The 17,013-nt window shown below is 45.6% G+C and overlaps 2 protein-coding genes across 6 annotated transcripts in view; both read left to right on the top strand.

Moving 5' to 3' along the window:
• The first annotated feature begins 3,092 nt into the window (after window positions 1–3,092).
• LOC104330095 (calcitonin) lies at window positions 3,093–9,084 on the top strand. Of its 5 annotated transcripts, XR_012764499.1 has the most exons (5): window positions 4,749–4,819; window positions 5,732–5,827; window positions 6,140–6,271; window positions 7,081–7,925; window positions 9,039–9,084. XR_012764499.1 is itself a non-coding variant. In XM_075425764.1 (4 exons), the coding sequence occupies exons 2-4, from the start codon at window positions 5,742–5,744 to the stop codon at window positions 7,277–7,279; spliced, it is 417 nt and encodes a 138-aa protein (XP_075281879.1). In that variant the 5' UTR covers window positions 3,093–3,172; window positions 5,732–5,741; the 3' UTR covers window positions 7,280–9,076. The 5 variants fall into 5 exon arrangements, 4 of the variants coding, with proteins under 4 accessions (XP_075281879.1, XP_075281881.1, XP_075281878.1 ...); XM_075425764.1 differs by lacking the exon at window positions 4,749–4,819 and adding an exon at window positions 3,093–3,172 and having other exon boundaries at window positions 7,081–9,076; XM_075425766.1 differs by lacking the exon at window positions 4,749–4,819 and adding an exon at window positions 4,214–4,233 and having other exon boundaries at window positions 7,081–9,076.
• Window positions 9,085–10,815: 1,731 nt separating this feature from the next.
• Window positions 10,816–17,013, top strand: part of INSC (INSC spindle orientation adaptor protein) — a 159,450-nt gene continuing 153,252 nt past the window's right edge. Inside the window, exon 1 of the mRNA XM_075425762.1 lies at window positions 10,816–10,890. Within this exon, the coding sequence (XP_075281877.1) occupies window positions 10,857–10,890 (34 nt within the window). The 5' untranslated portion in view covers window positions 10,816–10,856. The remainder of the gene's footprint in view (window positions 10,891–17,013) is intronic.

Genomic DNA, 17,013 nt, shown 5'->3' with positions numbered 1-17,013 from the left:
GATCTTGCACCCTGCTTCTGTCCTGTAAAGAACAAGCATGGGATTAACATGAGAACTTAGGATATAGTTTCTCACCGTGTTTTGCTGACATACTCTGACGACACAGAAGATAGTAGCATAGCACTTGTGCAAGCAATCAATTCGAAGTTTTATAACTACACTGTTGCTTAATAAGGTTAGTTTGCTGTTCTGAGGTTGTTTTCCAGAGAGCAGTTTGTTCAACTCCTGTCTCACCCGCAGAATGCATAAAACTGAACTGCAAGTAGGTGCTGATTTTGAAATATTTCCAAAGTGAGATTTTCCTCCATAGTTCATCCCCTTTGTGCTGCCCTGGTGATGCTGCAAGCCTGACCCTGGCTGCATTTGGTGAGCTGCGAGTTCCCTTTGAGGGATTCCCCCTCTCAGTCTCCCAGAGGTGCAGCCTGGGACAGCACTGGGTCTGGTGGGAGTGCGGCTGAGTTTTGCCAGTTGTCAGAGGGTGGGAGCGTGTTGCCAGGTAGCACGAGATAGGGCTGGAGCCCCTGCGAACCCACTTGGAGGCTGGGCTGCGGAAATGCAGGACAGAAGATGACAGAGCCATAGCCAGCTTCCTTGCGATCTGCCCCTCCTCCCTTGCCAAGCAAACCCCGGTGCAGGACAGCGTGACCCAGTTTGTTTTAAAAGATTATTCAACGCTGGGTTTTTAATATATGCAGGGAAACTGCTGCAAAACCTGCTGAGCAAAAAAGCTCCGTAGGAATGTTTCAATCAGGTTAAAACAATGCAACACTGATCTTCTGTTTAAAATGCCTTCCGTACGCCAGTCTGGAAGCTTTGCTAAGGCATTTTGGAAGAAAATTTCCTTCCAGAGTGATTCATATTCTCAGTAATTAGTTGAACAGCAGTTCTACTTTCTCAAAAGTAGTCACTGAAGTAGTCTAAATCCAGATTTAATGTCCATTAGAAAGGAAACGCTTTCGTGTTGGAATCTCTATCAGTGTTCTCCGGAAAGTACTGCATTCTTATAAAACAAGAGGCTGTCATTTTTGGGCCAAATTCAAACCGAACTGCAAGATGGATAGGTAAAATACTATTTCTGTGGATAAGATTGATGTGAGCTTGTTCTGAATCTGAATATGGCCTTCTGGAGGCTATGGAAGCAGAATTAAGCAAAGGATTAGACCAATTAGAGATGTAAGTTTTGTAAAAGCAAATGCAAAAGCAAAAGTGTGGATGATAGATAAGGTGTTACATTTCAGAGTTTAAGCCAGTCTCTAGCTATTAAAATTACAGAATCGCAGAAATTGTAGGTGAAAGATACAAAGAGAGCACATTTAGCTGATTATATTCCTTCCCCAGAGCCTATCAACTATACATGTCATTCCTGACAGAAGTTAGACTACCACGGCGTAAAACCCTCCAGTGAAAGATATGCTGTAACTGCAGTGCAACCTATTCTTACATGTCATTAGTCTCAATTGTAGAGAGCTCTTTCTCATGTGTGGTTTCTCCTGTGTTGCCTTTTTAAGCCCATATATTTTTATTGTTTTGAATATAGTACCAGAGTGTAATTATTACTGCTTCATGGCAAGTATTTATATTTTTGTTATCACATTTCTCCGTAGTCTGTCTTTCTGCTGTTTCCCCAATCTTTGGGTTTGTTCCCCTAATTCATGTTGTGGGATGTCTGATAACGCTTGCTGGTATTTTTCTGGACTTTCTCCAAGTCATTTTGAGGTATGGCGTGCTGTCCCAGAGTACGCCAGCAGATCTAGATCTAATCAGCAACAAGTCGACCGTAAGGATCACCTCTCAGGCCTTAAACGCAGTACTCCTGTTAATACACAGCTCGCTTTTACAACAGCACGATGCTGTTAACTCTGGCTTAGCTTGTATCATTTTCTGCAGAACAGATTACAGCGAAACGTTAGCAGTATGCTTGCACAGGAGCTCGCTAGTGCTCACTCTCCCCCGTGTGGCTCGTAGAGCCTTCTTCGGTGGCAGCGTTTTCTGGCCGTTTGTGGAGACAGGATCCTGAATTAGACAGACCGGGCATCTACCAGATAAGTAACTCCCCAGCTTCTCCTCGTGAAGAAAGGCCATGTGATTTTTATAGCTGCTTTTATCATAAATTGTTCTTATCTGCAAAAGTCTGAATTAGGTGCTCTGAAGAACAGGCTTACAGAGAGCAGAGACCTGAATCATGCTCACTTCCGTGGTGAAGAACTTACATGTCTGTGGATCATGGCATGGTCACTGTCTACCTTTTCCCTTTTGTAGGGTCCTCTCCTGTCAGACATGAACCGTGCTTGGGAATGGGAATTTTGTCTGTGCAGCTCACAGTCTTGTCTATCTTGAAGGATTACATTTTATTGTTGAACTAAAACCTCAACGTAATATATAAATGCGATATTTTTGTTTAACGGCACGTCAGCTGGTAACATTTAAGAACCTCACTGCAGTGTCTGTGGCTTTTTGACATCATGGCAATATTTACAGTAGGAAAAAATGGTTGCACTTTAAAATGTATTGGTTAAATAATATTAAACAGTAGAATGTTGTAAGAAGTTATATCTAGTGCAGAGAAAGAAAGTAGCTTTAAAATAGGACAGTTTTTTCTATTCTCTACAAATTTAAATACATTTCTTTGAAGAGGAAATTCCTTTTACTTGGAGCTGCAAGTTGCATTAGATCTTCTGATTGTTTAAAAAAAAAATCAGTCATTCTGTAGCCCTTCATTTCATCTGCTTTGAACCTATACCCATTGATTATTTTACCTGATATATTATCAGGCACTGAAAAAAAGCAGAACAATTTCCTTGGAACAAATTGTTTTAGTAAATATCTTGCTTTCCTAGTGCAGCGCTCACAAGCACCCCACTCTGCCAGTTGTTCCCAGAATACTTAGCCTGTAGCTTTGGATCTAGCTAGCAACAGGAGACCGTTACCCTGTGAAAATCCTGAATCTTTTTTACAGCTTCAAAGGCAGACAAACTGGTCTTTGGAGTTCTTGGTACTGGGTAAACTGTCTTCTCCGTCTTCCATATAAGAGAAGAGAGGTTTGCAAAAAGAAAATATATCTGGTGAGACCAGATGACGTACAGCTGAGGGGAAAAAACAGGAGAAGCGTTCCAGCTGGGAGTCCCTGCATTAGCTCTGGCGAGGAGCAGCCAAAGTGCTTGCCGACATCCAGGTACTATTTCATCTATCCGTGCACAAAAGTAGATCTCTTGGCATTCGTACCTGTTGCTGTAAATTTACGTTTGTTCCTGTGAAAGCTGAAAGTAGAAGTGTTGGCGTCTGAAACGCCGTGTCCACTGCACCCGACGGGCTCCAGCCCGCGGCTGGGTCACGCTGGCGAGAGAAGGGCTCGAACTGAGCCGAGCCAACCGTACGGTGAAATTTAACTTTTTCCTCCCTGAAGAGCTGAAACACGCTATTACAACGGAGCCGCCTGGGTTCTTTTTTTTATGGTTAAACCGGGAATACTCTGGGTGGACAGGGAGTAAATAAATCCCCAAAGGGAATGTGAACGATTAACTGGTAGCGCAGCCAGAGGGAAGGAGCGGTGGGGTCAGAGAGAGGAATGCCTGACCGGGAGCCGGTCGTTTCAGTCCCTACACTTCACCTCTGTCGGTGTAGCTGTGCGGGGCACGGTAAAAGCGCTGCTGGGCCGTGTCGTTCAGTTCTGCCCGGCGTTTGGGGATGCGGCCTCCGAAAAACCGGCTGAGAAATCGGACTGGGAGCCGTGGGAACGGAAAAGGTTTAAAATCGAACACTTCAGCTCGCTCTCCGGGGAGGGTTCCCGTGATGAGCCCTCGGGCGACGGAGCTGCTGTTTAACACGGAACCTCGTGCGGGGCTGAGGCGCGTTTCCCCCGCCACGGGGGGCCCGCACCGGCTCTGCCCGCCGCTGTCCCCCCCTAGCCGCCCCCATCCTCCGGGCGGGTACCGGTACCGGCGGCTGGGCAAACACCCGGCCCGGGCAAACATCCCCCGCGGGCAGGTGCGGGGCCGGCGCGCCGTGACAGAGGGCCCTCCGCGGGTGATGCATGGGGCGGCGGGCAGCTGCCCGGTAATCCCCCGCCCGTAGGTGACCGCCTCCCTCCCGCCCCGGTGCCTCCTCCGTGCGCGGAAAGGCGCTGCACCTGCCCCTCGGGCAGCGCGGGGGGGGTGGCGGCTTCCCCGCGGGGTCCCGGCGCGGACCAGTCCCGGGGGGCGCCCGGCGGGTCCCGGCGCGGAGCGCTGCTCGCAGGTGCCGCGGGCCCCGCGGCGGGGGGCGGACGGGGAGGCGAGGGGGCCCGGGGCTGCACCCCCCGGGCGGGTTGAGGCTGGCCCGCCCGTGCGGGACCACCCGCCCGCTCAAGCGCCCGGGGGGGGGGGGGGGGGGGGGGGGCTGGGTACGGCCGGGCTCCCCGCTGACGCCGCGGCAGCGGGGGAAACCCCGGGGAGGGAGCGGCCCCGCTCTGCAATGCGGTCCCTCTGCTGCAGAGGTCGCCACGCGTGAGCGATCCCACGGGGGAACGGCGGCCGGGCGTGAATGGCGCACGCCCCCCCCCGCTTCCGCCCCGCAGAGCCCCCGCCGGCGCCTCACCCCGCACCGGATTTTTTTGTGAATGGGACGCTCACGGAACGGGGCATGACGTAACCGCCAAGCCGGGCTTTGGCGCCCAATGGCGGGCCGGGCCTGGCCGGGCGGCCGGGGCGGTGATTGGCTGGCGGGCCCGCGCGGGCGCCCACGCAGGCTGCCTCGGCGGCAGGTATAAAGGGGAGGCGGCGGGCGCTGCGTGGTACCGCGGCTCGGCGGCGCCACCGGCACCCTCCTGCGCCCCGCACCGCCGGTAAGCGCCGGGCCGGCTCGGCTCCCGGTGAGCGCCGGACGGGTCGCGGCGGTCCCGGGGCCGTAGTGCCTCCGTTCGGGCTCTTGTGTGCGGGGCGGCGAGCCAGGGAAGGGGGGAGAAAGCTCCCCCTCGGTCTCCCGCTCCTCTGCCGGCGCGGGGGGGCGAGCCCCGCAGGGGGCTGGCGGGGGGGCTTGCGGTGTGCTCGCTGAGCTCGCTGAGCCCGAGGCGCTGCTGGCGGTGCGGGGAGCAGAGGTCTGTCTCGCGGCGGGCACCTTCAGCTACGCGCCTCTTACGGGTTTCTGTTCCTGTGACTGGTTTCTGGATTCTCCTTCTTCTGGGTCCGGAGCAGAAATACTCGCTGAAATGAGATGCTTAGTTCTTGCGGTGGAAGGTGCGCTGGGGCGTTAGCGTGCTGGTGTCTGTCCCCAGCAACTGCCAGGAAGCAAGCAGCTCCAGGTGAAGCGCCAGCAGCCGCACTTCATCCTTAAAACTATTAAACACTGAACGTGTTGTCGTTTTCTTTCTTTTTTTTTTTTCCTGTTTTTCTCGTGACTCTTATCCCATAACTGTGCCTGCTCAGGCTGGACGTGCTGGGCATGGCTTTTTCTGCCCATTTGAGGGAAAGTCTGCATGAAGCTGAATGCAGATAGCTGGACAGAGCACAGAGCAGCAGCCCTGAAAAGCTGCACTTTTATCCACTCTAATAGTTTTAAGTTATTTTAAAATACTGAGAAAACCAAAGTGCAACAGCAATGAACAAAAGAAATGGAAAGGTAACATTAAAGCAAAAAAAAAAAAAAGCTGTTTGTATTTGTGTTACTTGTGGCTAGGAAATGATGACCTCTGGAGTAGCTCTTACAGGACTGAGAGGGTTGGAAACCAGCTACTGCTTGATGTGCCTCTTTATTGTAGAGAGGAAATCATGGTCATGCTGAAGATCTCATCTTTCCTTGCTGTTTATGCCTTGGTCGTGTGCCAGATGGACAGCTTCCAGGCAGCCCCCGTCAGGTAAGAAGCTGGTCCCATTGCGGAGTGCGGTATCTGAACGGTACGAAAACACGTACATGCTTTAGGGATCTCGGAGGGAAACAGACAGCAGTGAACGTGGGAGCTGGCTGCTTCTGATGCTCACTTTGACGCAATGGCTCTTTAATTACATATATAAACCCCTGACGCTGTGCATGAGGAGGGTTTACGTATCCACTCTGGTGAAAGGCGCTGTCAGTGACACAGCGGCGCATGACAAACCCCTCTCCTCCGAGTGTGGCTCTCTGTGGCAGCCCGGGTTTTGCTCATCCTGTTCCGCTTGCCTGTGCTTAGACCTGGCTTGGAGTCCATCACAGACCGAGCGACGCTCAGTGATTACGAAGCTCGGAGGTTATTAAACGCGCTGGTGAAAGAGTTTGTACAGATGACAGCAGAAGAGCTGGAGCAAGCCTCTGAGGGGAACAGGTGAGGACTGCAGTCCTGGGGCGTGAGGAGGGCAGCGGGGGAACGTTACGTGTTTGCTCTTTGGCAAAAGCCATCTGATGCTGCAGGTCGAGGGTTTTTTTTCTTTTCTTGGGGTTATGGCTAACTGTGGTCACTTAATTGGTAAAGGAGGATACTGCAGAGACATCCTCACGTTGGTATCGGGAGAATGGCTTCCACCTGGTTAACCTGCTTCTATCTGTCTTTTTGCAACTGAAAGTGGAGGGCGATTTGAGCTTGAATGAGGGGGTTGTGTTTAAAATATGGCAGCGAAAGGTATGTCTTCCCAGTGGGAGTGATAGGGGCCACTCAGTCACTCTTGGATTCTCTGTTGTGAAAGTGCATGCTGTTGTGAGGCATGGAAAGCCCCTGGCAGAGGGGACCTGTTCCTCCTAATGCACGCGGAACCACTCTCCCCTGCAGACCAAAGGCATGCAAGAGCATTTGCATTGTCCTGGCAGGGTTTGTGTTGCAAAGCATGGTGGTGATGTGCGAGAGGCTGAGCAGCATGCTGAATACGTGGGATGTAGAACTTCCCGACCCCTGACTATGAGCATCCAAAAGGCTTGCTACTTCCACAAAGTTGAATTCATTGTAAAACAGTGTTTTCCTTCTGACTGCATTTGTCTGAACCTTCCTTGCATGGAATGTGATGTGGAGGGGTGGTTTTTTTATTTTTATGGTTTTTTTTATAGTTTTATAACTGTAGATGTTTATCTAGGGAAGAAGTGCATGAATGTGCATGTTTGAGATTACTCTTCCTTTGGGCATGTTTTTTTTCCCCCCTGCAGCCTGGATAGACCTATTTCCAAACGCTGTGCCAGTCTGAGTACTTGTGTGCTGGGCAAACTGTCTCAAGAATTGCACAAATTGCAAACTTACCCTCGCACTGACGTCGGGGCTGGAACTCCTGGCAAGAAACGAAATGTGCTGAGTGACCTGGAACACGAACGCTATGCAAGCTATGGGGAACCCCTGGGAAACAACTAGACGTGCTTATTTCTCCCTTTCTCCCTTTTTTTAACCTGATGCATGTGGAGCTAACCTTGATTGCTAACTTTGCTATGTTCTTTTGATTCTGTTTTCAACAGAGAATGTTTGAGATGGACCTAATGTTAGGAAGACAGAACAGAACATGCATACCAAGCTAGGGGAAAAAATAAATAAATAAAAAATGAGCAGCACTGCCTTGAGACTTCAAATGATTTTCTTAGACACTGGTTAAAAAAAATCTCTAAACAAGGCGCTTCATTTCTCACTGCTAAATGTGCAAGTAGACTCATCTTTTGTGCCTGTCCATGCACTTGTTCAATACACCTATTTTTCTATAAGGATTAGATCTGCTTGGTTTGGTAACTTGTTTTAGAGTGTGAGATATCTAGATACAACTAGAAAAATTTTACAAGTTGTCTTGATGCTCAAGAGAGGCAATGCCAGTAATTCTAGAAAAGTTGAAAGACAACTTGGAAACTGAAATTGTGCACAGGCATTCATATATATACTGATGTAAACAGGCATGCATGCAGTCTTATTAGTAAGGATCTTAAAGTAGAGGAATCAGGAAAGGCACATGCAGACTTGTTCAGACAAACTAGAAATGTAATCCTGTTTAAAACTGGGTACTGAACACTTCCAGGTAAGAATTTCATGTTCTTTTCCTTTTTCCTTTACAATAGATCTTTACAGTAGTATATTCAACACTTGTCTATCTTTAAAATACTTGGGTTAATTCAAGACAATGTAATGTAGGTGAATTGTAAATTGAGAGACAAACCCAGATTTCTTTACAGTTCTTCTGTTGCAGCACTGGATCTATCCTATACTCGGTGGGCCTGTTCCAAAAACTTGGCATTGATGTTATGAACAGTATCCATTGTTAATGTTAATCAACCGTCTTCTAATGCTTATCTGGGAAAAATTTCTCCTACTGCAAGAAGTCGTTGCTTTAGTAGAAAATTCCTTCAAGCAAGGACTCTGTGTATGTGTATGCCTTGAAGTCCCCTGTCGAGCAAAATTATTAGCTGTAGGCTGAACTCTGAGCTCAGAGCTGGTACTGTTGAAGCTGGTGAACTACTCCCATACTGAAGTGCTGTACTAGATAGGGGTCTAACCCCAGGAAAGAGGGGTTCTGCTTAAATACATGGAAGTGGTACGTTTGGGTGGGTCAGCTCTGAAAGCAGCTGGTCAGCTGCTGTGCAGGTGCAGCCCTGCCAGGGTGGCTGACAAAGCTCCTGTAGTCATCAGCGATGCTAGGATTTCATGTGTTTGCTGGGTATTATGGAGCATAGGTGCTGAAGTGTGAAGCTACAGATCAGTGTCTGCTACTGTCCTTCAGCAGCACCACAACCAGAATGCAAGCCTAAGCTGTTGGAGGAAGTGGGGATGGGTTAAATGCTCCAGACCTGGACCTCCTCAGCACCTCCCTCTTGGTCATAATTACTTGCTGGAGGCAGGCAATGGCTCAGGTGTTGCTGAACATCTGGCTTGGCTTAGTCTTCAGTCCAGTTACCGAAGAAAGGAAAGGCTCAGCCACCTTTTGTAAACTGAGCCTGACACTTAGAAGAACATAAAGATGTATCTTTCAGAGCTTGTAAGCTGTGCGTGCCAAAGGTGCAAAAGTCTGCTGCACAGCAAGCCTGCTTTTTCTTCTAGGGAAGAATCTTCCCTAGGCATAGCATCCCTTAGTGACACTTCATTGTGTGCAGGGTAGATACCCTGGGAACTAACTCTTTACTTTCCTCTTGAAAAGCAGTGTAACAGCACAGAAGAGGGCGTGCAACACAGCAACCTGCGTGACCCATCGTCTGGCGGACTTCCTGAGCAGGTCAGGAGGAGTGGGCAAGAACAATTTCGTGCCAACCAACGTGGGATCCAAGGCCTTTGGAAGGCGAAGAAGAAGTGTTCAAATATAAAAGCTGAATGATAATGTGAATATGGTAAATACATTGCAATAAACCAAATCTGCAGCACAGGCAGCCTGTGGCATTATTGGGATTTTGGTTTTGCTGAATGAATAACACCCCTACAGTGATAATCTCTGAGAAAGCAGGGCAAGTAACAGTATAAAAAAAAAATGTTACAAATATAGCAGTAGCATGTTTAGATGTTGAATAAGAACTTTTGTAGGAGTTCTGATTAGGTAACTAGCTTCACAGTGCATTAACTAAAGGCAATAGTTTGGTTGGAATTATTTGCTTATTTTACTGGTAATGTTTCAGTATCAACATATCAGTAACTCTGGATTTGTTTTTCAGATTGCCATGAAACTGAAAGTTCAACTTTAATTTCTAACAAAAGCAGCTCTTCTCCATAAATCAAGACAGCCAAAAAGATGATTAACTTTGCATCCAAATACTGAAAATATTTTATTTAATACAAAGGAAAACACTTCTGTTATGTATAGTACAAAAGAATCTAGTTATTAAAATTAAATTATTGTATATTCTTTTTATATGCAACTCTATTTCAAATAAAATATGACAGCATCTATTATTTATCTTCCAACTTATATGTGATCCATGCTACTTATCCTGGCCTTACTGCCGGAACTCGGGGATTATACTAAGCTGCTGCCTGGCAAGGCAGATGTGTATTATATGGTGTGCTGTGCCTTGATGTAAAACACTTAACTAACCTGATTTTACAATATGTTTAAAAAAAAAAAAACAAACCAAAAACAAAACCACAAAAAACCCATTTCAATGTTGTATCATTTGTGAATTTACGCAAAATTAAAAAAAGTATTTTAGATACACTTGGATTGAGAAACTGACTTTTCATTTGAACACACTTATGGAAACATTTGGCACTAACCCACCCTTAGGGCAGATCTGCTGGCCCGTTGATCTGCAACAGCTTTATTCACTATAAATGCTGGCATCCGAGTTGAAAGTTCACAACAGAATGAATAGCTGACTTTTATGTATATTCATAAAGCAGTAACTTGAAAAGGCACCACTTAGTGAGACTTCTGCTCAAATAACAAAAAGAAACCACAGTTACATTTAATAAAACTATAGAGACAAACTTCATCATGTGTGGGTGAAGACTAAATGTTTTTATGCAGGATGCAGTTTAGGTGAAATGGCCCAACATGCTTTGTAGACTTCTTTTTTTGTCTAAGGTCAAAAAAGTGAATTAAAACAGGAGGTAAAAAGGAGCAACAGAAATGTACATTTCTTTTAAGCAATCCTGAGACATAGTCTATTTAGGGATCAGGGATAAATAATTAGAGTGAGTGGAGAAGAGGGTAGCTGGCAGCAGTCCATGGACTTCTAAGTGGTGCTGCCAACTTCCTCCTCAAAGCTGCTGCTTTTTCAGTTTAGTAGCTGAGTCAGATAGTTGTTTAGATTTGTTTTGTGCTCCAGAGCCGGACTCTAAAATCCGCTTCAACAGTTCAGATGAAGATCACCCCACCATGCAAAGTAGAGGTTAAGGCTCTCATGCTGTCTCTGTCTTTCTCTGCTGCAGGTGTGACAGCAAAAAGACAAGCATGGTCAACCAGGTGTAGGCACAGCCAGTAAGGCCATCCACTGACGGCACTTCTGTACCTTGCTCTTCTGTGGCTATGGTTTTACTCCTTGGCGAACATTTCAGCCCTGGTAAGTCAGCGCACAAAGCAGACCTTGTAAAAGGTATGAACCAGTTTAGAAGGAACAGTTCCAGTGCCTAAATAGGCAAAGGAGGGATGTTCAGACTTGGCTTGCAGATCAGTCGCCCAGAGATGATCTCGTGATTTTTATCCATTTTCCTCTGAGGTATCTGAGACTGGCTGCAACCAGCTGTTCTATACCTGCATGGTGAGCCACTGCCCTGTGTTTGTATGAGGACCTGGTTGGGTTAGACTGCCAGTTACGGAGCCCAGAAGCATTCTTTGCCAGGTTCCAGATATTTTTCCCCATTTTCCTTTACGCAAAGTGGCGGTCACAGGCCGAGATCACCTGGCTACCTCAGTAACGCTTGTCCCTGTCCTTACTGAGTCTCTGGGCACACGTGGCAGGTTGTCATTTTGTTCCCTACTACAGCACCCAGCTGCTTAATCTTCTCCAAGATAAAATGCCTAAGCACAGTTACTGGGTTAAACACATGTAATTTAAGGATTCATATTCAATAAGAAGCCAGGCAATGCTCATGGGCCCTTCCTGGCTTTCAAGTCTAAATAGTCAGGCAGTTTATTTTTGCTGTCTACAACCATTCTCTGCTGAGAGACCTGAGGCTGCTTCGTGTAATTTTATGACAGCCATAGTGTCATTCTCTGCTAAAAACTGTTAGTCCTTCTTTTCAGTTTAACGAAGTTATGCATTTTTTTCTGCCAGCCAAAGGGATTTCCTCAGACTAATATTCTCCACCAAATCACAAACCTGACATGTAAAACAGATTCTAATAACCTTGGTGCTGGTTTTTACATTGTCCTGGTTGGAGGAAGGTTGGATGAAACTTTTGATATGTGTTTTTTGTTTGGTTTGGTTTTTTTGGTTGTTTTTTTTTTTTTTCTTTCGGAAGAAATAGTTACTTTCACATCTCAAGATCTATATCTGTTGTATCTTCTATCTCTTTTCTCATTAAGATCTCTAGCTGCACAGCAATAAAATACATTCACCAAATAAATACGCCTGTAAAGGACAGAGGGCCACAGCACTGTGAAAGCAAGGGTGAATAGCAAAAAAAGGTGAGGACCCTTACAGCCTTTCCCGTGATGTGAAGAGATGGAACCCTTCACTGCAAAACTCAGCTGCTCACAGCTTTAGGAGAAGCAGATTATCATTGAAACAAGACGAAACTAAAGGTGTAAACACTAATATTTTAATCTTCTAAATGTTAAAGCAGTGAACATGGTAGAAGGAATTGCAGGGCCTCTAGAAGCCTGTCGATTGCATTGACGGACTGTGAACAGCAGAAAAAATTGCTTCCATTTGTTAGAAGTGCTGTTCTTGATAATGTTACCCAAACTTGTCAGCTCTTAAATAAACTCCAAACTTCTAACCCAGGAGAAAATCTGTTTTGGAATTAGCATTTAATAAAAGAAAGTATGGTTTCTCATGTACTCACCTTTCCATTTTAATTCCATTGCCATTCTAAGCACGCTGAAAGCTGGCAGAAAATACAATGTTGTTGCAGTATCTGTGAGTGGCATCAAATCCAAGTTTCTTAGTGTTCACTCAGCCAAGACAACAGAGATCAGTCACGCACAAGTGTTTGTATTCTTGTTTACGAGGCAGTATCATCATGCCCATAGTTTGGTTCTGGTGTTTTTAGATGCTTGTCAGTGTGTTTTTTTCTTTAAAAAATAGGTTGGGTTTTTAAGTTGTGTGCAAGCGAAGGCTGTGGGAGCGTGCTTTGCAAGTAAAGGCAAATGGGGGAGAAATTTCTGAGAAAGAAATATCTGAGGATAATTTATTGTAAACTACCTTCATGTCATTATAGAGTTTTGTGGCTTTGATTTTGCAGATTATTTTCTAGTGGTTTGGTTTTCCAGTACAAACACGGACACAGGCACCTTGTGGGCCCGGGAGCAGTTATGAATTTTGCCTGGTCCCCTGCCCTGAGCTGATGGGAAGTAAAAAAAACACCATCTCGTGGCCAGCAGATAAGCACAGTGAGGGCATGCAAGGATCCCTTTGGGATGAGGGGTTTCCCCACTGGCTCCTGCTTTTGTCTTGCTGGCGAGTGCAGCTTCCAGCTGGACATGAGGTGGGTGAGCAGGGGTGGCCCCTTGGGCTGCTGCTGTGAGGCAAACTCACCCGCTCGCCTGCTGGAGTGGGCTGCGGGGATGGGGATGTGCGGGAGCACGTTGTGGGCTCCCTGAGGTGTCACGGGCCCCAGGTCCACGGTGCAGGGCTGTGGCACCCACAGAGGATCAGGCAGGTGTGAACCAGCTGCTGTAGGAACCGGGTGATGGATAACAGAGGAGCCAATACTGGCTTATGTCCCCATGGGCTTTTGCAGCTGCCCAAGCAGAGACGCCGGAGCTGTTCAGCTGTGCCCTTCTTGCCAAGGGGCAGGTGGCCTCCTCCTCCGAGAGCTGATGGAGTTTTCGATTCTGGATCATGCACCAGGACATCGCTACATGTATTGATAGAGCATCATTTTGAAATAACCCAAGTGGACTTTCACTATGGCTCTCTCCAGATATTTAGATCCATTTTTTCTCCTTCTGTTAGTGGAATTTAATTCATCTTCCTGAAAGCTTCTATCGTCTGCAGCGTGAGAAAGGAACAGAGCTAATGCTATTGCTTCTGACACTGAAGACTGCCAAAAGCAGCATATAGCAGGCAGTAGTAAATTTTGGTATTGGTTATCTAATCCAGCATTGTCATGTCTAATTAGCAGATTGAACACCTCTACAAGGTGAAGAGTTTAAAACATCCTGGAGAATTTCGGTCTGTGCATTTTTCTAAGCTGAACTATCCTGGAACAGGAGAATACCTGTCAGAGCTGAACCCAAAGTTTCAAGCCTGCTTTTACCCATGTTGAGCACGAGCAACTTCTTTCCAAGCGGGTCGTGCTTACTGCCTCTGGCAATCCGGGGAATGCTGCCCTGGCCGCTGGAAGGGGTCCACATTGCGCACGTTTGCTGCCTCTTTACTGTCCTGAAAGGCATCACATCCTTCCTGTGCTCTGCACAGAACTGTGCTCTGCTTTGGATGCTCCTTGTGCCTTTTCAATTTGTTCTGCAGATGTCCAAGGAGTACAGTACATTTTTTTTTTTCAGATAGTAGATAATTCCCACTTCTAAATTATGCCAAATGTTGCAGTACCTTCTCTAGGAGATTTCTGGTCCCTCCTTGGAGTAAGAAGTACCATTGCAACATTTCTCTTTTCTTTCTATTATTGGCTTTATCACAATTCTTGTTTGCACCAATTACTCTTTTGGCTGGGGCTGAGATGTCACCCCAGCTAACTAATTAGTGTCAGCTCCACAAAAGCAAGTGTTGCCTTTAAAAATCTGAGTGTTTACCTCTGGACAGGCTTTTCTTTTTTTCCTCACTTCTCTTTGCTGACTCACAGGCCATTTCTGCTCCATGCAAGAACTTTATCCTATGGCTATTTGGAGTCTTTATATCTTCTTGGTAGCTTTGCAAACACTTTGAACGTCCAAATCAATTATGTCAGCCACATTAATTTGCCCGTTATACCACTGACATGCTTGAAAGGCTGTTGTAGGTCTTCACTGTCTCTTCTTGTGGAGGGAGCCAATTATTCTAATTAGCATATATTCCTAAAATAGTTACATAGATAGTTTATAATTCCATTCTTAGCTCATGATATAACCATGTTTTTATATTGAACAACATAGTTATCATTACTAGTGGGTAGGAATGGTCTGTTACTGCAAATGAATCCCAAACAAGTGCATCAGGGGGAAGGATGGCGATGCCAGTGCAGTGACTTTCACATGGACAGGCAGATTTTACCTACGGCAGACGCTCAGAAGATTAGAGGTGCTTTTCAGCATGTTGGTTCTCCCAGAGAGGCTGAAGAACACAATGCTGCCAGTGACGTTTTTGAGTGTGTGTGTATTTTCCATATGCTTAGTTAATGCAGTCCTTTCCTCCTAGTCTGGAAAATTCTTCTTTATCATTCTATAGTTACAGAGGCTATCTAAGTGTTAAACTAGTTATGAAAATGAAGATTGATTTGTGTTCTTAATGTAATATAAGCAGAGAATTAAAAGGAAGAAGGAAATAGATCTGACCTTCAAATGCTGGAATTGCAGAGTTTAAACGAAAACGGCCTTAGTTTTCATTTAAAAGACTTAAAGATAAGCAGATCAGAGACCAAGCCATTTGAATCACTTCATGTATATTGACAGTGAAGTCAAAGAATTTTTCATAAGCTTTATGCATTGACTACTTCTAGTTCAAGCTTGTTCCTGGTAAGGTTACACACTTCAGTGTGCAAAAGTTTTGTTCGCATTATGTGAAGCTGCCTTTTGCTTCTCTTTCCTAACTAAGGCTCTCAGAAGAGGCAAAAAAGTCTATATTGTACCTTTTCCCAGCTAGACAGTGGCAAAGCTATGTGTTATCTTGCTCCTCAGGTGTCAAAGCACTGGTTTTATAATTGTGTATTTTAAAAGCACATGCATTTAGTATTTAACTAACTGAAACATCTTTGTGACTGAAGTTCTTGATAGGATTAGTGTCCCTATTCAGTTATTCCAGTGACTTTCTGAAAGGTACTGGAATACTACCTTGTAACAACAGCATCTGCAGTTGCAGCACTGGTAACTACAAGTCTCAGCATCGTGTCCCCTCTCTTGGTAGCACAGGTGGACAAAGTGTCCCACTTGCAGGAAGAACAGCCCTGGTAGCCTCAGGGTCCCTGGGACCTTTCTCTCACTGTAATCACCAGTATTTCGCCTCACCAGAAGTTTAATTGCTTTTTTGGGTATTACTTGCAACATTTGCAGAAGCTGTGCTTTCTGGGATGCCACCGGTGCCGCTCTAATGACATGGCAGGTGGGATTGGAGCTAAAGCCCCTACTCTTACAAATGTTAGTAATATGGCAAGTGAAAAGCACTTCTAGTTCAGGAGCTCTTGATGATATGTCAAGCCAAAAGTTAACCTGGGTTGTCTCTCACAGCCACCCAGCTTTAGCTGGTCATGCTCCATTTGCCCTCCTAAACCGTACAAGAAAACCCCTTTCTCCTGCAGGCTGCAAGATCTCTGTCTAGGGACACCAGGCTGATCTTTCTTTATAGGCACATGTTTTCTGCCCCGGTTTTACTGTCTAATCAGACATTCAACTTGACGTGGCTTCACAGAGCACAGTCTCCAGCATACTGCTTAGAAAATACTGCAATTTGTACATCAAGTGTTTTTTGCTGTATGCCATTTAATGATCTTATTTAACTTTGTAGTTAAGTCAGACTAAGAAGTAATATCCCATGTGTCTCACAACTCACTTTTTTCTCGATCGGTATATCCAGTTCCTGGATTTGAGGTGGCATTTCTCAGGTGAGCTGAAGCTGCTTTACAGCACTCATGGAGAACCCTAAATGGCTAGAAATATAATGTAAATCCCATTTATATTGCCACAGAAGAATGAAGTGCCTTTAATGTAAATGAGAATCTAGACGAACATTTTCATATCTTCATTTCAGTCTCAGGTAAACATTATATCTGGGAAGAAGAGAGGAGAAGGCATTTCACTGCCTGTTTTAGTAAGATTTTAGTGACTGCAGAGAAATTAAAATCACATAAATGTGCTCAAGTTAAGAGAAGGTGACTGGTAAATACATCTTCTAGAAGCTAGAGGGCATAGGAGACACAGAAAGTCTCCGGTATAACTCCGTTATCAAGAGGTGCAAGTGAGTCATTGAGAGTAACTTTCTGTTGTTTTCACAGAAAATGGCATTTGCTACTGAAGTTCAAACTGATTTTGTTCTGTTTCTGAAGACAAGCGACTCAAAAGCAAAAATATCTTTGTAGATTTTTACCAGTTTTGCAGATGGTCTGAAGGAAAATCAGTTATTTGTAGAGCTATTGATCTAAATGAAGATGTTAATATACTTTTCCCATCTTTAAGCCAGGATAGTTTAGTAAGAAGTTTATGTTCTGCAGGGGCCTCTATCGTCAACCATTAAATAGAGAACTACTAAAATTTGTTTTAGTGGAAAAGGTCAAAGATAAGTTCATGGGTATAGAAGCATTCCTATCAGGCGGAATAACCATAGACTTGAGATTTTCACTAGTTTACCTGGTCTGGTCAAAATATTTGGTAA

Source organism: Opisthocomus hoazin, chromosome 7 (assembly GCF_030867145.1).
Source record: "Opisthocomus hoazin isolate bOpiHoa1 chromosome 7, bOpiHoa1.hap1, whole genome shotgun sequence".
In the NCBI taxonomy this organism is placed as follows: domain Eukaryota; kingdom Metazoa; phylum Chordata; class Aves; order Opisthocomiformes; family Opisthocomidae; genus Opisthocomus; species Opisthocomus hoazin.
The sequence above is the reverse complement of the archived record's forward strand: the minus strand, read 5'-3'. Positions and strand labels throughout refer to the sequence as shown.